General features: G+C 35.1%; 1 protein-coding gene across 1 annotated transcript in view; it reads left to right on the forward strand.

Annotated features, from left to right (window-relative positions):
- Positions 1 to 20,738, forward strand: part of SNTG1 (syntrophin gamma 1) — a 956,725-nt gene that overhangs the window by 652,994 nt on the left and 282,993 nt on the right. The window contains exons 5-8 of the mRNA XM_035011136.1: positions 5,111 to 5,167; positions 15,557 to 15,614; positions 16,424 to 16,467; positions 16,561 to 16,602. Of these exons, the coding sequence (XP_034867027.1) occupies positions 5,111 to 5,167; positions 15,557 to 15,614; positions 16,424 to 16,467; positions 16,561 to 16,602 (201 nt within the window). The remainder of the gene's footprint in view (positions 1 to 5,110; positions 5,168 to 15,556; positions 15,615 to 16,423; positions 16,468 to 16,560; positions 16,603 to 20,738) is intronic.

Here is a 20,738-nt window from a genome sequence, read left to right on the forward strand (position 1 = left end):
TCCTTCCTTCCTTCCTTCCTTCCTTCCTTCCTTCCTTCCTTCCTTCCATTCTTGTTCTTTTCTTTTTTTTTCTTTTCTTCCTTTCTTTCTTTTTTTTGTTTTTGTTGAGAAGACTATCCTTTCTTGTTGCCATTGAATTGCCTTTGTTTCTTTGTCAAAGATCAGTTAACTGCACTTGTATGTTTGGTTTTGTTTTGTTTTGTTTTGGGGCATTCTCTTCTATTCCAGTAATCTATGTGTTTAGTCTTCAAAAATTTCATTCTGTCTTGATTACTGTAGCTTTATAGTAAATTATGAATCAGGCATCCTGAGTCCTCCAACTTTTTCTTTTATTTCAATATTGTGGTGGCTAATATGGGTCTTTTGGCTTTCCATGTTAACCTTAGAAACAGTTTATTAATATTCATAAATAGCTTGTGGAGATTTTATTGGGACTGCATTGATTCTATAGATCCAGTTGGGAAGAATTGACATCTGAAAAATGAGTCTTCTAGTCCCTGAACATGAAATATCTCTCTTTGTTTTGATCATCTTTGATTTCTTTCTCCAAAGTTTTGTAGTTTTCCATATATAAGTCCTTACTTATTTTGTTAGATTTATACCAACTATTTCCTTTTTAGTGAGCTATTATAAATGATATTGTGATTTTCATTTCAAATTCTAATTTCTCAGGGCTGATGTATAGGAAAGCAATTGATTTTCGTATATTTTTTGTTTCCTGTGACCTTGCTACAATTATTTATTTCCAGTAGGTTTTTGTCTATTCTTTATAGACAATGCTTTTTACTTCAGATTATTGCCTTTTTGCACTAGCTGAGACTCCAAGCATAATGTAAGAGGAGTGATGAGAGGATCCTTGCCTTTTTCCTGGTTTTAGAGGGAAAACGTTCAGTTTCTCACAATCCCCTCTTTTCATTACATTGTACCCTGATTTTCCAGTTTCTTTGTTTCTTTCATCCCAGTTCATCTGATCTCAGTCCTGTTGTTATAGTGGAATCAGAGATATTTTCATTTAAATCATGATTTGGATCTTGGTCAAGTTAACTTAACTCCTTTGTATTTTGGTTTTCTCATTCTAAATTAGGAAAATATTGCCTATCCCAAGTGCTGTTATGATGATTACTTGGGAAAAACACTTGCAAAAAAAATTTTTTTTTCACTTAATGCATAATACCTAACTTTGATATAGGCCCTATGCTAAATTTTTGGGATTTGACTGTGAACAAGACTCAGCTCTCAGAAAAATTAGTTCACAAGAAAAAGTCAAAGTCACAATGTATTTTAATAATCATATGTGCTATGAGACCTGTCAGTTCACATAGCTGATTTTCAGTACCTAGATGTTACCATCTTTATTATTATTCCTTTTTCAAGTTTATTCACTCTTCCTGAACTGTCAAAAAGAGCTAATAACATTCCCTATCTCTTTTCTTATATATCTTCTTTGTTTCCACCCCACATACTCAGTACAAAAAATTTTCCATTTGATAACTCTCTAGTTTCTGCACTGTTCTTATTTCTTCCTTCTCTTTTCACCTACATATCTCAAACATTTCTATACTTGGGATATACCATAGCAACACTTTGTGTTTGGTAACATGTATATTTTGGTTATAGTCCCATATAGGTCATACGATATACATAGAGTTTTTCAAATATAATATTCCAGAGGGCAAGGGTGGCAATAATTAGATTTTTACATAAAGCAAATTAAACATTTAAAGCAAGTTTTTTTTTTTTTATTTTGTCATAACATTTATGCTGATTAGGTGTACAACACATCTTTTTTTAAAAAAATTTTATTTATTTTACAGAGAGAGAGTGAGAGAGTGCAAACAGGGGGAGGGGCAGAGAAAGAGGGAGAAGCAGGCTCCCCACTGAGCATGGAGCTTGACCTGGGGCTTGATTCCAGGACCCTGAGATCATGACCTGAGCCGGAGGCAGTTGCTTAACCAACTGAGCCACTCAGGTGCCACTACAGCATGTTTTTATAAGTCCAGCATTATTTTTGGGCTCCATCCTTTACATTTTATAAGGATTAGGACAATTAAAGAGAGGCTTTTTATACATGTAAGTATATGGGGGAACCTGTCTTGATTTTATATTTTAAAGAATAAAATAACCAATAATACATTGGTTTCCTGCAGGACAGTGCTTTGTTACTTAGGCAATGTCTTTATGACACCCAAGATGTAACTAAATACAACTTCAGATCAGCTTTCAGATATTCTCTGATTTATGAGGTGAACAGCTGAAACAATTCATTATATTGCCTTTAAAAAAATTATTTGGGGGGGCAGGATGGAAGAACCAAATGTGGAGAAGTGGAAAGGGGATAGAAGGTGTAGCTAACACAAACATTCAGGCAGTGGAAAGAATATCAGCAAGGTGCCATACTGGGAACAGTTGCTTGCCATACTATACTTCTGGCTACCTGCAGTGACAAATTTAATATTTTGGTTTTAAAACAAGAAGTAATCTGTCTTGCTCGTTTCTCTTTACTTTCTTAAAAACAAACTAATGAAGCAATAGCATGTAGAGGTGCTGGCTGGGTTTGCATGTGCATATGTGTGCCCATGTATTTAAAATACATTAAAATAAGTGCTGCCTCTGAGATTTTCAGCAGTTACTGCTGACTCTCTAGTCTCTCCAACTCCTCTCTGCACCAGCAACTTTGTATTTGATTTGGAACATATTCTAAATATTCTCCACCAAAGACTGGAAAGCAGTCTTGTAGAGAAGGAGTAAAGGCATTGCATGGACCTTTGATCACCCTGTCATTCTTGCTGTCCCTTCAGAGAAAAGCAGTGTTTCAGCATACACTTGGCATACACTATTAACTAATAGAATTTATTCACCAAGTTGTCTTTGTGACTAATGATTTCTATGCAAGATGTTTTAGCTGATATCATTTATTAATAAAATATATTTTCTTTGACAGACTGAATTCTTTACTTTGAGAAAATCAAGAATTTATTCCTTATAGAAATGGAATTAAGAAAACAACTCTACCATCTAAGAACCTGTTCAGTTTGATAGGCAGTACTGTGAAAGCAGTTTGCCAGTCTGTTTTATGAGTAAAGATAACCATTTAATTGGCCTATCCTTGAGTTGAGAATTCCAGTATTTGAGTTACTGTGTGATGTAACTATTGGAATACAGAGTGGACAAATATTAATCAGATTTAAGTGACTACTAAGTAAGAATTTCTGTCTAGAATAACAGATGTGTGTGTGTGTGTGTGTGTGAGAGAGAGAGCGAGAGAGAGAATATTCATTAAGTTTCTACTATATGCCAGGGTCCTTCACAAATATCAATCCTCAAAACAAAGCTGTTACTATGTATTATTTATCACCATTTTACAGATTTGGAAAAAGAGATTCACAGGGCTTAAGTAATTTTCCAATCATATTAAGTTGTGGATATGTGAGTCATTGAAAGATTCTTTGATTTCAATGCCATTTTTGCAATGTACAGCTTTAATTAATCCTTTAATGAGAAGTAAACAAAGATTAATTAGTTTAACAGATTGTTCTTATCTTGTCCAACAAAAGAACATTTCCAATAAATATTTAATTTATTTTAAATTAGATTTTCTGTGTGTATAATGCATGTGCCTACTTTCCTTTTTGCTTTTGTACATGAAGATATGCTTATATACATAGATTTTGCAATATAAGTTTTAAAGTACTGCATCTTCCCATACTTGTACCTCCACCAATGGGGAGTGATATAATAGTTGGCTTACAAATAAAAAAGTAGACTTTATGGTATTATTTAACATGAATAATGTGTTTTATATTTCATATTGCTTTGCATAAATTGTAACGTACCTATAAACTTACTTTGTGTAAGTAATTTTAATGTTGGCTTGAAAACATAATTAGATGATTTTATAAGAGTAAAATCTGTAGTTTTAAAATAGGTCAAATTACTTAGGATATGATAAAAAGGAAGAAAATTTAGATAATTAAGTGCTACTCATTTGCACGAATCTCCAACCGTAAAAATTTACTTTTTAATTCAAAATAAATAACAGTTAATATACCTCAATTTCTGGTATAGTGATCTTGTTCTTTAAGCATTTTTTTTTTTTTGCTTTTATTTATGAAATCTAAATCCTTGGCTAAATGAAGGTATGTTGTAACTGCCAAAATGATGAGGTTTTATGCTATCTTAAAATATTTAGGAAGAGCCGTCAGAAGCCCATGTTTTCCAGATTTTCTCTTTGTTCTTTTTAAATAATATAATTTGCTTCACATAGCCCCTCTAAAACCAGGGAGTAAAGGAAAAAATCTATAAGAAAGAGAACAGTATTTGGGAATGGGTCATATAGTCAAATCAGTTGGGCATCTGTGGGGACCAACATCTACCCCAAGTACAGCAGGAGAAGGGGTAGGGGGTCTCAAACCATTATGGATGGGGGAGGTTCAAAAACATGAGAAAGTTATAAGTAAGTGGAGATTATAAATAAAAGCTTTCAAACTTTCGACATGCTTCTCCTCTGCCTTGAAAATTGATAATTTCATTGTCATTATTAGTTAGTTGTAAAGTCCATTCTTTTTTCAAATAAGCAATCATTTTAAACCTGGTTTATCCAGAGTTTCAATTCTAGACACACACATGAATCATTAATGTGCTGGGACATGGCAGCCTCCCAGCTCAGCTCTCAAATTTCCCCAAGCAAGATGACTTGATACTGATGGAGATAAGACCTTGGTTGACAAAGATAATATTTACCATTGACATAGAGTTATTTTTATGTAACCCGAATTTGTCATCTCTTAGATAACAAGAATATATAGTCTGAAAATGAGAAAATGAGAAGATAAAAATTAAAATTCCAAAATATGTCCAAAGAATCATTGAATGGAACCTATTTTGGGGGAATTTAGAAGTTTAATAACAGTACAGTCCCTTTTATCTAGACAAATAAATTAACCTTTGATTTGAAAATTACAAAATACTCCATTTGTTGCAAGAATTAGAGCCTGTATGGTGTCACAAAATATTTCTTTTTTAAGGAACAAAAACAGAATCCAGAGAAGGAAAATGGTGTGTAAATATAGTATTAAGAAATGCTAACCTCTTTTAAAATCCTGTCTTTCAGGAAAGAACGGTGACCATTAGAAGACAAACTGTAGGAGGATTTGGATTAAGCATAAAGGTAGCCTGTCTTTTCAGTCTATCCTTAAAGACCATGCCATAATACCTGCATTTCTGTGTATTTTGATTATTTGCTGATTACTAATTAGACAAGAATGGCTATAGCAAACTGTTCAATATTTGGAATAAGATGTAAATTAGGTAGATTCTCACAAAACCTTGGTCAACTTTTGACTTAGAAATACTCTTAGAAAAAGTACTTGGGAATTTTACCTGGTATTGAATATAGGTCATTCACTTTCTCTATCTGGTGTCATCTAACACGTCAGATATGGTGGTGGTGTGTGCATATCTTCCTCTAACCAGCCCGAGCAGGAAATACTGCCCCTTCAGTGAATGGAGCAAGAACAAGTTTTACACTCTTTTTTTTTTTTTAAGATTTTATTTATTTATTTGAGATAGAATGAGATAGAGAAAGAGAGCATGAGAGGAGGGAGGGTGAGAGGGAGAAGCAGACTCCCCGCTGAGCAGGGAGCCGGATGCGAGACTTGATCCCGGGACTCCAGGATCATGACCTGAGCCGAAGGCAGTCGCTTAACCAACTCAGCCACCCAGGCGCCCCAAGTTTTACACTCTTAATAGTTAAGTATTAGTTGGATTTTATTCCTCTTTTTCTTTTGGTTAGTTTTCCTTTTTTTAAGAAACCAGCAAATTTTCATGTCACAATGTCAAGTAGACAGGATAGACAGAATTTTATCATCTGATTTATTTAAAAAATGACCATACCTGTTCACTTCCATTTATTATTAATTTTTTTTAAAGATTTTATTTATTTATTTGAGAGAGAGAATGGGATAGAGACAGAGAGAGCATGAGAGGGGGGAGCGTCAGAGGGAGAAGCAGACCCCCTGCTGAGCAGGGAGCCCAATGTGGGGCTCGATCCTGGGACTCCAGGATTATGACCTGAGGCGAAGGCTGACACTTAACCAACTGAGTCGCCCAGGCACCCCGAACATTTCTTTTTTTTTTTTAAGATTTTATTTATTTATTTGAGAGAGAGAGAGAGCACATGAGAGGGGGAGGGCCAGAGGGAGAAGCAGACTCCCCGCCAAGCAGGGAGCCTGATGCGGGACTCGATCCCAGGACTCCAGGATCATGACCTGAGCCGAAGGCAGTGGCTTAACCAACTGAGCCACTCAGGTGCCCGATTTATTATTACATTTTAAAGGCCTTTTTTTCCCTGTATATGGTTGACTAGTAAAGATGTACCACACCTGCAATTTGTCACCACTGAAACAAATAGAAAATTTAAAAGGATGAGAAATTACATAAATATTATAAAGGTTAGTTCAATGTCTTTAAATGCCCTTTAGAAATCTACATCTCTGCATAGATAAATGAAATTTAACTTTATCTTAACAATTGGGTTGGGTATTTTGCCTATGGAGGGTGAAAATCATACATCTCAGGTATATATTTCATGGAATTTTATATATGCTTGGAAAGTGGAACTCTAAATTTGGAGACTATCAGTTCTAGTTGACATTATGAAATGACTTAGAAAAATGTACCACTGTGGAACAGCATTGTGTTGTCAAGTGATAAGAATATTACTACATAAAATGTTAGTTTTAAAATATATATTTAACTGTCCTTTATCTATCATCAGCTAAAACCAGGAAGGTTTGCAGAACAAGTTATAGGATGTGGAAATGAGTTTTGTTTTTGCTGTGATATTTATTGGGATTGTTTGAAGGATTTAAAGGTACCACTAAAGATAGTAAAAAGTCCACGAGAGAGAACAAAAGCTAAGTGTGAATAAAATCCACTCGTGAGAGCTGGTTTCATTTGAGATAAGCATTTTCACCTATCAGGCCTGACTCTATTTCTGTCTTCTTTTTTTTTTTAAGATTTATTTATTTATTTGAGAGAGCGCATGCGCGCGAGAGAGCGAGCGAGAGAGTGTGTGTGTGTGTGTATGTGTGTGCTTGAGCAAGGGGTAGGGGCACAGGAGAAGCAGACTTGGGGAGCTCAATATGGGGCTTGTCCTACTACCCATAGGGAGATCCTGACCTGAGCCAAAGCCAAGAGTCTAATGCTTAACCAACTAAGCCACGCAGCCATTCCAACTCTATTTCTGATGGTGGAACTACGTTAGTTTTGGGCAGGCTGGAAATGCTCTTTTCTATTTTTTTCTATTTCCATTTATAATTTAAAGCCAATAATACAATGTAATTCATTTTTACTAAAATAGCACAATTTTAACCTAAACAGTTTTTAAAACATCAAGAATTTTGCCAAATGAATTATATCCATTTAATATTTTCATTATTCCAATCCAAACAAAACTCTTACACCTAAATAAGTAATTTTGTAAATCAAATGAGTGTATAGTTTCCATTCATAATATTGACCACAAGCAGTATTTGAATTGTGATCTGTGCCATATATTAAAATTCTAACAAAAAAAGGCAATTATTTTACCATTCTTATGACACACTAACCATAGATACTAAAATTAATATTTTTCTTTAGAATATTACCCAATCATTCTGAAAAGTTTCCTTTTAGGGTTTTCCAATTTGCTTTTGTTAATATTTACCCCTGACACTTGCTTTTTTATTTTTAAACTATCTTTCAGGGCACCTGGGTGGCTCAGTTGGTTAGGTGTCTTCCTTTGGCTCAGGTCATGATCCCAGTGTCCTGGGATCAAGCCCCGAACCCTGCCCAGTGGGGAGTCTGTTTCTCCTTCTCCCTGCTCTTGTACTCTTGCTTGTTCACTCTCTCTCTGTCTCTCTCTCCCTCCCTCTCAAATAAATAAAATCTTAAAAAAAAGATGATCTTTCATTCTGTTAATGTGTGGGCATATACATATACATATATATATATATGTATATGTATATATATATATGTATATGATATATATATATATATATCATGTTATATATATACTCTATATACAGAATGAACAGTTTAAGAAATCATTTTAACCTAAATGCAGAATTAATATTTTAATGTTGACCATTTACTTATTTTCTTATGTATTTATTTGTTAGTGTACCTATTGCTGGAGCAATTTGAGCTGATAATATAATTATTCACATAAATATATAAAAATATATCTTATCCTTATTTGGTCCGGTTAAGTAATCACTTCTGGAACACACTGGAGATTTTGCAGTGAGAATTATTGACTTAAAACCTGGAATATATCAACTGGAGATAACAGAAGGAAGAGTGCATGTCGGACAATTAAAATAGCATTAACCAATATAGTGAAGACTCCTACAGGTGCTCCTGAATTTCATTGTACTAAGAACATATGGTGATGTTATTTCAATTTTACCTTCTAAAAAGTTATTTGCAAAAACCTGACTAAAGGGCAAAAAAATGTCTCTTTTTTGGTCAGAAAACACTAAAACACTCCAACATGTGTTGTCACAAGTCAAAGCCAATTGGCCATGCTCTGTGCTCCTGACAAATCTTGGCTCATGGGCCTTTCCTGCTTCTGTCACGATTGTGTATGGTGGCAACTCCTCATTTTTCCCACGTGGTGGTCAGTGCTACAAAAGCTGGTGGGCAACATCACAGAGAGGCACTAATGCTTTGTTTATTAATGTGCCCTAGTGGCTATAGACTGTGGGCAGTATGATGTCCCTGAAGCTACCAATGTCCTTTAAGCCTTGAAGTTACCTGTCCATCTACAATGTTCTTGTTCCCCAATACTCTCCAGGCAGAGGACCCTTGTTTTTGTTTGTCACTCAGTCAAATGTCAAGTTCTTCTTATTTACATTTTCAAACTTCCAAAAGATCATTCTCCAAAAACTGAACAAAAAGATGCCAAAACTTTCCACTTATAATCACATAATCTTCTCTGTTCTTGGACTGAAACTGCTTCTTTTTGTAAAAAGTTCAGAAATTGCAGAAGTAAAAACAATGAATCATTGAAGTAGTGATTAGTAAAAGTTTATGTGCACCCACCAAAAAGACAGTTTGCAGAGCAAGAGCACTCAAACCAAAACATGGAGTGAGACTCAGGGTATATTGTTATAAAGCAACTTATATAGTGGGAAGGCAGTGACTGTTTATTCTTCACAGGGATTGATTATAATATTACAATTTTCTTAAATGATAGGGAACTGGTTAGTGGTTACCTCATACCAACCTTGGGAAATAGTTCAAGTTTTACTTATGATATCTAGAGGCATAAACAAGAAATGGCTTGGGTCAAGCTAGCCTTGCAAAATAAGCTAACTGAAACTTTGTATGACTAGAGTGGTTTTGTCTGCTAAGAGAATTTTCAAGGTTGGTCTTCATTTGTTTTTGATTTTCACACTTTGAAGCTCTCAGATTTATCAGGCTGGCTGGTGTATATTCTTATTGTTCCTATAGGACATTGTGATTTGGGCCCTTGTCTAGTTTTCCAGAGTTCCTAAATTCCTATGACCTTTCTCTCCTTTATTCCCAGCTCTTCAGTTCCTGCCCCCCTTTCCCTCATATCATGCCTGCCTTCTGGCCTTCTGGTAGAATCTTTCTTTCAAGTGCTCATCCCTTTTGTCTGGACTAACCTGAAACTTAACCATTTCCAAAAGTATCTTAATGGTCTCCCTCACCTACATCCCCAATAATCATCAAAGCTTTGCAACATAGGACCCAATATTCTTGTATTTTTGCTTCATTCTTATGAGAATCACCATATGGATAATCACCTTAAATCAAGCCACTATCTCCTATTGATCTTCCATCTCTTTGAAAATAGAATACTGTAGGGGCGCCTGGGTGGCTCAGTCGTTAAGCGTCTGCCTTCGGCTCAGGTCATGATCCCAGCATCCTGGGATCGAGCCCCACATCGGGCTCTCTGCTCCGCAGGAAGCCTGCTTCTCCCTCTCCCATTCCCCCTGCTTGTGTTCCCTCTCTCGCTGTGTCTCTCTCTGTCAAATAAATAAATAAAATCTAAAAAAAAAAAAAAAAAGAAAAGAAAAAAAATAGAATACTGTATATTTGCATATTATTCAATCATATCTCTGGCCATTGTCAGTTAACAAATCACTTTTTAGAGAAAGGGGGTTTTGTTTATTTATTACTAGAAAAGGTTCTATGGAGTTATTTTCCAACAGACAAGGCTACGTTATCTATGTCCATTAAGAAAATGCTTGCAATCAAAGGTGATTTTTATATGAAAGCTTTAACTTTGCAGCAATCAAGAATGAAATTATAATTATTATTAAAATCTTATCATTTATAAGCAATAATTGCAAGTATTTATTAACTGTTCTTTAAGTGCCAGATGCTGAACTACGTACTTTATATTCAGGTTCATTTGGCCTTTAGTATCCAGCAAAGAAGATAACTATTGTTATCCCTCTATAGATAATGTGGTTAAGTATTAAGAGGTTAAGTAATTTACCCATTGTTGTACCTGGCAGAGCTGGGCCTAAACCTCACACAAAGCAGATGACATAGTCCTTACTGTTAATAACTATGTTCTGTAGCTGTAGAAACCAGACTAAATTTTCTCTAAACTCTCTACTTGGGAACAGAAGCAATGTTTCCTCTCTAAATTATTTACATTCTGGTTTATTCAAAATTAAACTAAATGGATCAATATGTCCAGGATCAAGGAAACAATTTAATATCAAGTACTTGGTATTAATTGTATCAAATGTACCAAATAAAAATATATGTCTTCATAGCAGCTATAATAAATTTCTGCCTTTTAGGGGCACCTGCCTTCGGCTCAGGTCATGATCCCGGGGTCCTGCGATGGAGCCCTTCGTCAGGCTCCTTGCTCAGCGGGAGTCTGCTTCTCCCTCTCCCTCTGCCTGCAGCTGCCCCTGCTTGTGCTCTTTCTCTGTCAAATAAATAAATAAAATTTTAAAAAATAAATAAATTTCTTCCTTTTAATTTATTAGTGGGTGATATAAGTACACCCACATTTACATACATTTTTCCTCATTCTGTTCTCTGTTCTTTTTACTTGAGTCTGATTCTTCTGTTTCTACCAGAGACAATATGGATACATATGTTTACACCATAGAAATAGGAGGATACCAGGCAGGTAATAAAGCTTAGGTTGAAGATTATGGATTAGTCCCCACGAATCAGTTAAAACCACTGATCAATTTTCATTTTAAAGACCATTTTTAAACTAAATAGTTTATTGAGGTATAATTTGCCTATCATACAACTTAACCACTTAAAGTATACAGGTTAGTGGTTTTAATTATATTCACAGATGTGTGCATTTTAGAACATTTTTGTCTCCCCCATATCCTTGAGCTATCATCCCCTTCTCCCCCTGTCTCCCTATCTCAGCTCTAAGCAACTACTACTATATCTTCAATCTCTATAGATTTCCCTACTTTGGACTTTCATATGAAGGCAATAATATAGTATGTGGGAAAGACCATTAATTTGTGCCAAATTCACACTAAGTGATATTAGGAGGTAGGCATGGCACTCAAATAGGTAAGGATATTTTCCCATTTTCTTTCAGATCATATTCTTTTAGGTGCTTCTCCCATACTTGTTCATTAGGCTCTTGACCTTAATTATTGTGTTGTTATTATCTGTTTACAAATATTTTCCTAGCTCTAAATTTGTATATAATGGTGGGATCTATGTCTCTTTTTCTCTTCCTAGAGCCCAGAATATGATTGATTGATTAACTGGAATAATGAAAATATTGAATTAAAAATATTTATCTGGCAAGGTTTCCAATGCTCTAAGAACATTCTGGGTTTGATTCGGTAGAATTTCAGTTATACTGGCAAATTCTTTGTATAGAGTCCTCCTCAAAATGCTTTAGATAGGAATTAATATCCTGGATCCTATAAAGCTGGTTGTAAACTTAATTATGCATTGAATGGTATATACTTTAATAATTTCTGGGATGCAATGTAGAATGTTGCCTCATTTTCCCTAGTTTTGATTTTACACTGAAACAACAGAGCTCAATTAGTTCATTTATTCCCTAAACCTGGACCGCAAGCCTGCACCCTGGTTGGCCTAAGGGTAGGTTGAGGAGAAGAGCCAGTAAAGGAAAACCTGTCTTGACCTTATGCCCCTTGTAATCCAGTGGGAAAATAGATATTGATCAAATTGTGATGTAAATAATATAAATTGTAGCCTGGATCCAGTGTTACAGAAGTGAATTGCTTCAAGTAAGGAGACACTGATGAATGGGATCCTTCAGCTGATATTCTGAATTTGAGTTGGGGGTTTACCAGGTTAAGAGTGAAAGAAAAAAGCATCTAGGCAAAGGAGATATTATATAATGATGTCCTTTGGTGCTCAGAGTGATGAAGGATGAAGATGTAAGTAAGGCAGGCTGAGGCCATAAGACAGGGGGCAGCTGATGATTGAGGGTTTTATTCTAAGTGTAATAGGAAGCTTGTCCCCTGTTTTAAACAGGATGAGTTGCATTATTTAATTCCTGACTGGAAAACCTTACATTTCCCCATTTAGGTCCAGAGCTAAATCTTATTAACTTTAATAGAACTGGACTGCTCTCACAATTCATCCAATAAATTAAGGTACTGTGATTTTAAGTTCCAATTTTATCTCCTGAGTTTTGTCTAAAAATTTGCTCTCTAATTAATTAATAAAGTAATTTCTGCAATTAATTGAAGAATTCTTTCAGAACTCCTAACGTCTGCATAAAAAGAAAACTGTTGACAAAATAGGGGTTAGTTTTAGCCTGTCATTTAAACATAGTTCTAACTCTCTGGAATTGAGGGAGGAATGGGGTTACTGAGCTGGCCCTCAGAAATTACAATTTCAAGTCTTTTCTCTAGATAGATCCCAGGGAGAGGTTTCCCACCACCCTACTATGGTACCTGGCGTTAAAAATCTGAGCACTAAGAAAATCTTTGGATTCAGTAATGCAAGGAGAGAAAACTGTGAAAAACAAAAACAGCTGAAGAAAAACACTCTGATGACAGCCACATAGACAAGAGGGACATAAACAATGTCACTCTCTGCCCCAAAATATCTGAACCATAAAATATCTGGATGAGTTTGTTTCTTCTTTTTATACTACCTAAACCTTCATTGGCGGATGATTCATCTCTGTTAACTAGTTTTTTCTTCTAAGAAATGGAGACGTATTCTTAAAATCCTTTCCAATTTCCAAGTATCTCTAGAAACTAACTGTAATCATGGGCATTTAATTTCATTGTATATTCTTAGCTTCTACTTAAAATCATTCTGTAATATGTTTACAAGAATAGGTCTATCTTAGGCTTGGAAAAGCTTTTGACTTTATTTATTCATTCATTCATTCATTAACAAACATTTCAAAGATACAAAAGAAAGACATTATTCCATGCACTGGGTTTACATCAACGTATGAAACAAACTACCAAAAAAATTCAGTGCCCTCTTGGAACTTATGTTCTAGTTATGGATGGGGGAAGAAGAATGAAAATGAATAATAAATATAAGAAATAAAGATAATTGTAGGTTGAAAGCTGGTAAGTATAATGGGAAAGAAAGAATAGAACAGAAAAAGGGGATTGGAAACTTGGAACACTAACTAGTAAATATTAAGGGTCTTAGGGTGGATTAGTGCTAAGCTTATTTACCACCCTTAATGCCATGTAATTTTATTCATAAATCTTGGTTGATAGATTAATTAGGATAATAGCTACCTTGTATTCAGTGTCTATTGTGTGCTAAATAAGCACTCATTTCAACTATACTATCAGTCACAAATCATATCTTTTGATCAAATGAGAAGTCATCTTAAACAGAATTTGTGCTTGTTATGGGCATATTGACCAAAAGGCAAAACAGAATTAGGAGCCATGTCACTAAGGCCAGAGACTTCACAGAGCTAGTGAGGGTGGGTGGGTGAATATTTGGTTGGTAGAAAGTACTGAGTAAAGTGAGTTAGCAGTGGGTTTGAATTTCAGTCTGAGGAAGACAGTTTTCAATATTTTATTTATCATGCCTCTTCTTTAATATTCTAGAAGTAAAAAGGACTACTTGCCAAGAAAATGTTGACTACCACTACTTTTCTCAAAAACTATTGCCCATCTTATATTTAAATATATTGGCAATTCAGTGTTAAAAATTGACATTCATGGAAAAAATATAGTTCTAAAATAACTTTTATTCTTTTTTTTTTTTTTTAAGATTTTATTCATTTATTTGACAGAGTGAGAGACAGCGAGAGCAGGAACACAAGCAGGGGGAGTGGGAGAGGGAGAAGCGGGCTTCCCGCCGAGCAGGGAGCCCGATGTGGGACTTGATCCCAGGACCCTGGGATCATGACCTGAGCCGAAGGCAGACGCTTAACGACTGAGCCACCCAGGCGCCCAATAACTTTTATTCTTAAATAAAAAAGGTTTAGGAAGTTTACGTGTTCTGAAGATAGAGAAACCCAGTGGAATTTTAGATTGTCTTTTCAACTATCCTATGTTAAAAGTGCTATACTTCTTTTATAATTGACATTTTATTCTTTTTTATTATTAGTTTTTTAATATTTTTTTATGATTTTATTTCTTTATTTGAGAGAGAGAGCAAGAGAGGGGGAGAGAGCAAGAGCATGAGGGGAGTGGCTGAGGCAGAGGGACAAGCAGACTCCCTGTTGAGCAGGGAGACCCACATGGGACTCCATCCCAGGATCCTCGGATCATGACCTGAGCTGACAGCAGACACGTAACCAACTAACTGAGCCACCCAGGCGCCCCATTTTATTCTTTAATGCATTTATTTGATTTTTCAACTGTTGGTTTCAAACTTCTCAACTCTGTATTATCAAAACAGAATTTTCATGCACTTATTTCAGGCTTTATTTTGTTTCCTTCCATATTAGTCTCACTTATTTTTTTATTATTTCATATCTCATTTGGTCAATTATTTGAAGAATTACTACAGTGTTCTTGTCAGTTTATTTTGTCCTCTTAATTGTTTCATATGTGCTTTCACACAAGGAGGAATCTAATATTAATTAAAGAAATGCAGATGATCCCTTTCCCATCATGCATATGCACACTCTGATTTTTTGTATCATTTTGTGCAGGTAAAGATCTCTCTAGTCACTTAGCATCCCAAGGGGTCTGTGCTTAGTCACCAGCATAGAACAACTTAGTTAGTTAATGGAAATACATAATTATCTGGTATTTGAACATTAAATAAGAATTTCTACAATGGGCAGCATGCTACACATTGAAGAGAATGCCTATTTAAGGCATTTCCAATCTTTATTTGAAAAACAAAAGCTTTCAAAGTCAACTGTTATTAATTACTAGATGTCATGGTATATTCTAAATAGGTGGATAAGTTTTTTGGGAGCTGTGTCTGCAGAGTAGAGAAATTCCACAAGTTTATTCATATGGTATCTGGTGTCCATTAACATATTATTCATAGCATGTATAGTTTCCTAATTAAAGGCTGCATATTTTCTTGCAATTAAAAAGCACAATATGTGATTTTCTCTTTGCAGGGGGGAGCAGAACATAATATTCCAGTTGTCATTTCAAAAATCTCCAAGGAGCAAAGAGGTAAAGTGTTCAGAGAACTACATAGTAACTATTCCTTTGTAAGCCATCCTCACTGAAGAATAGGTCGTATTAAGGAACCATAAATTCGTATGTGATTGACTAGCTCCAAGTTCCCCATGACCAGAGAGTTAAGTGGCCAAGTCTGATTCCTGACTCTATCACTTTATTACTCCAGGGGAGGGTTTTGCTCATAGGAAAGCAAGGATGAAAGATAAGAGAGCATGTGACTGTGTATAAATTAGGGACTACACAGCTTTTAAATTGTTTCATTAAACACACAGACAAATTTAATGATAATAAGTCCCATCAAATAAGGCAATTCCTGATACACATATTTTTTCAGTTCTCATATGCAGTTTAACAGCCTGTCATGAAATTTCATCTAGAGAACACCAAAGATGTAAAGCAACTGTTTCAATGACTGAAATCAGTAAGATAATCTAATGTTCAAAAAGAAACTCAGAGTTGATCCCATAGTTGATGGATTGAATGTCTAGATAAATTTTTTTTCATAGATACCTTAATATTATAAGTACATGAGAAAATTTAGTCATCCATCCAGAAGAGTGACCAGTTTTGGGCAACTGTAAGGTCTGAAATTATAGGATTAAATGGAAATAGGTGTTCCGATGTTTGGGCAGAACCATACAATTGTTTTTGCATTCCTATTATTTGTGGATCTTTTAAGATGTTATCTGTATAAAACATTTAATGTTTTCCTTGTATCAATTTTGATTTTACTTAATTATAAAACTCATCTGTATGAAGAAAATAGTTGATGCATAATAATTGCCCTTCTTCCTTCACAGCGGAACTTTCAGGACTGCTTTTTATCGGAGATGCTATTCTACAGGTACACATTTTACCCTTATTTTCTACTTGCAATCAAAACATAAATTCAATTCACAGCACGCCAAGAGAAACCATAATTTTCTTTTCATTGCAGATAAATGGAATTAATGTGAGAAAATGCAGACATGAAGAAGTGGTGAGTTTTCTTTACTTTTTCTTAATATCATAATTTTCCCCATGTGCAAATAAGGATCTACTGCATTGCTAAACACAGTTCAATTTATTCATTAGGTAGATGTGACATTGGTCCAGTGTGCTAATCAGATTTTCAGATGATCTCTTAATTGGTGTGTGTGTGTGTGTGTTTCATATTAGACACAGGTCTGTGAGTACTACCCAGGATGAAATGTAATTCAAAGAAATACTTTGAGCATTGCTTGTTATGTGTTTTTTCAGTTTTTCTATTAATCTCAGCCAATCAGTGTCCATGAGGTATATCTCTAGGTGAACTACATCTCTAACTCTTTGCAAATGTTTAAAATCTTACAAGCAATAGAATTTGTCTGTAAAATCTTACACAGTAGCAGAGTCAATTGGAAGAGCATATAAAGACTGTGTGTGTGTGTATGTGTGTGTGTGTGTGAAAGAGAGAGAGAGACAGAGACAGAGACAGAGAGACATTAACAGGAGAGACAGAGAAAGAGAAAGAGACAAAATTTAGAGAAGTTTAATCTCAAGGCATACTGAATTAGCACTAGGCAGAATGGCCATCAATTTTTGTGTGTGTGTTGTTGTGTCCTGTGGTTTTTATTTATTTATTTATTTTTGGATGTTGGTCAATATGCAGATCTGAAGCCCCAGCCTCAAATATTCTAATTCAGTCAGTGTAGGTGGGCCCAGGAATTCGGATTTTAACAATCAGCCCAAGTGGTTCTATTGTAGGTGGCCTGTAAACAACACTTTGGGAGAGGCTGGAAGGTTGAAGGGCTTCTGTTGGGGACAGACATAAAACATGATACAAAAAGAATAAGACAGTGTTAGGCATTTGGGAAACATTCATCATGGTTGATTAAATAAGATTCATAGAGCCTTCACTGAATTTCTGTAGCAGCTCACATGGGAAGGGATAGAGGAGAAATTATGTTCAAAAGTTTATGTTCAAGGGTTGTGTTTGAATGCATTGCTCCTCTGTTAAAAGCTATTTAGAGAAAACTATTCTGATGGGTTTGTGTATTTCAAACCTCAAGGACGCACCTCAAGTGTTTTTGAGAAATCACAGTTCCACAAGCAGTGATGCACGGGAGGGTTCTCAATTGTGCATGCTTGGAATAACTCACCCAGTTTGTATTCATCTCTTATCTTGGTCTCCAAAATCTTACTGGGGCCACTGTATCGCCACTCTGTGGTGAACATCCTGTAAAATATGCGTTTTGAGTCTTGAATTTACTACAAATATGTTCAGAAAAAGCAGTGTTTTTGAACGGGTTTGAGACAAATGAGAGAACAGCACAGAGCACTCTGTTCTGCCGATACAGATGCAAATGTTAAATATAGCCATGTAAGCAAAGATATTTTAACTTCAGTCTCCTCTCAAAGATATGAATTGATTTTAAACTCATTATACAGGGAGCAAAACCAAGTGCATTCTCTTTTAAAACCACATGCTGTTAGATGGAGTCGTGTTTGCAATTCGCCCTTCTGAGGCAGGCAGCATGCTTACAGGAGCTGTGCTGTAGCTTTGATTAGACAGATTAGTGCGGCATGAAAGATTGGAATGTGCTAATAATGCCACTTCCTAATGCTGTTCATTCTTTTTCAAAGAAAAGGAATTTAGGATTGTTTCACAAATTATGTGTGGCTCTTCACAGTACACTTATTTTTTTGAGAGGCTTAACCTTATCAGCTTTGAAATATAGGCACTAATATTCTTAAGTTCCACTCATTTTCTAACAGTGATTGGATGCTTTTGTCCTCATTGCTAATTACCTAAGCAAATAGACTGACTTATACCTCAGTGGGGCTGAGATATTATTTAAATGTTTAAGAATGGACTTAAATAGGCAGAAAAAGGCACAAGTTCAGAGGATGTAGATGGTTTTAAAATAGCATGCTGATGTACCACATTCTGTATTCCAAATCAGTGATTCACATAGAGTTCCAAACTCAGAAACAAATTGAATAGGTGTGACAGTATGTTGTGAGTGAATATAACTTTCCTTTTATTCATCTATATTACTTATTGACATTGCTAGAAATTTTGTATTTGGTCCCTGATTAGCTTCAGTCTTAGGATGCCTTCAACAATATAGCCGTAACTTCTGTGTTGGTGTTACAAGGTTTAATCTATGTAGAAAGGGAATCCCACGGTGTCTGTTGTGGACACCCAATAAGACTGTTAAAGAATTATTTAGCCAAACGCCTAGAATTAGATTACTGAAGCACTTGTGTCTGTTTGTTTCTCATGTTACTAGCGTGGACATAAAATAAGTCAATTCCGGGCTGCACCCACACCATGCAAAGCATGAAGAAGATTGTTGAAGGAAAGAAGCTTTTGAAGTTTCCTCATTAGGAAAGTGTTGCTTGGCATGTGATATGGTGGGAAGGTAGCAGGGTACCCAGTTTAGAGGGCTTTCACACTCACAAACAACTGTCCACAAGTCCTAGCTGGACCACTTATTAACATTGTAATTTCAGGCAAATGAACTTACTTGTTCTGTCCCTCTCTGATGCATCTGTAAAAACAAACTAATAATTACCTTTATAAAGATTGAATGGGAGCAATGTATATGAAACTCCTTGCACAAATCTGACAATTAAGAAAAATTAGGCATTATTTTATGCCATCAAATAATATTGCTTCACATGTTGGCACTCTTCTCCCTATTTACTCCCATTGGTTACTTCTGTGTCAGTGTTGGGCAGTCTTGTTGAGATCCGTGCTGGCCTCTTAGAGCTTCCCATACAGAGAGAGTCCTAATGCAGGCTGGTCTGCATTCCAAGCTCCTTCCACCACACCCAGTCTGAAATTGAAGTGGGCACCCATGCCTACAGGGACAGAGCTGTTTGAAAATGAGGGTTCCTTGTTCATCATAAAAAGTCTCTTTATTTTTGGTATGAATGTGTTTTGTAGTCCATGAGTTATACTCCCAAGATACCAAAAGTCCCTAATGTACCAATTTTTTCCCCCAAGGAAATGCAGATCTATTGTCACTGTTGATGTTATGATTGATTCTATTTTTTTTTTTTTTACCTTACCATTGAACCCTGGACATATTAAGTCGATTGCTATCTATCTAATCTATCTGTCTATCTATCTATCTATCTATCTATCTATCTATCTATCTATCTATCTATCTATCTACCTATCATCTATCATCTATCTATCTATATTTTATTAACAGGTAAACTGATCACATATCAACATCTGAGTACCATCTATACGGAATACACTAAGATGGAGTCCTTTGTGTAACAAGAAAGAATATACAAATAACTTTGTCTCTAACTTTATTGCTATGTGGACATCATTTCTGTAGAGTTTAATAATTAAGAGAGTGTACAAAAAATTATTAGGAAAGGCCATGTTGACTTATGGTTCTCAAAATATAACAGTGGTGATCTATTTATGTTCAGTAGAAATAAAAGGAAATAAGATCTAGCTATAGCAGGAAAAAAATGCATCTTGAGTCTACAATCAATATAGTTGGAAATGAGAATCTATTAGTATAATTGAAATTTCCATCTAATAAGACTTTCAAAATAGGATAACTCATCATTAGGCAAAGCAGAATGGATGGATAGAGGATTCCGGAAGTTTCCTTCTAAAATATTTCTGATTTCATGTTTGAGATTTATGGGTTCTAAAAAGATTCATTTGCTTTTTATTTTCATGGTTTTACTGATAGAAAGCATTAGATAATTAGAAATGCAAAGAACTATCTAGTTCTGAATTTTATTTTTAAACCAAACTCTAAAAAACTGTAATTCTTAACAAGAGCAGAATGAGTATCTCAAATTATGTAAGTTAAAATGATATATGCATGCAATAAAAACAAATTTTGAGAAAACTAATATAAAGTGTTGCTTAATAGCATTTTAATTATTATGATATGCTTAACTTAATTCAAAATTTCCATTGGAATAAAAAGAATATGTTTTTTTCTTAACTTAGATTAATCAGAAAATAACTTTAAAAATGTTATATCCTATCATTTGAAAATAAAGCATTAATTTATTTATTGGAACAGTTTAGGAGGTCTTATGAGTTACCAAGGAACATATTTAGGATGTGACTTGGGAACACACATCATTTTACATGTTGGCAAAAAAGAT

Source organism: Mirounga leonina, unplaced genomic scaffold (genome assembly GCF_011800145.1).
Source record: "Mirounga leonina isolate KUSES-001 unplaced genomic scaffold, KU_Mleo_1.0 Mir_165, whole genome shotgun sequence".
Taxonomy (NCBI): Eukaryota; Metazoa; Chordata; class Mammalia; order Carnivora; family Phocidae; genus Mirounga; species Mirounga leonina.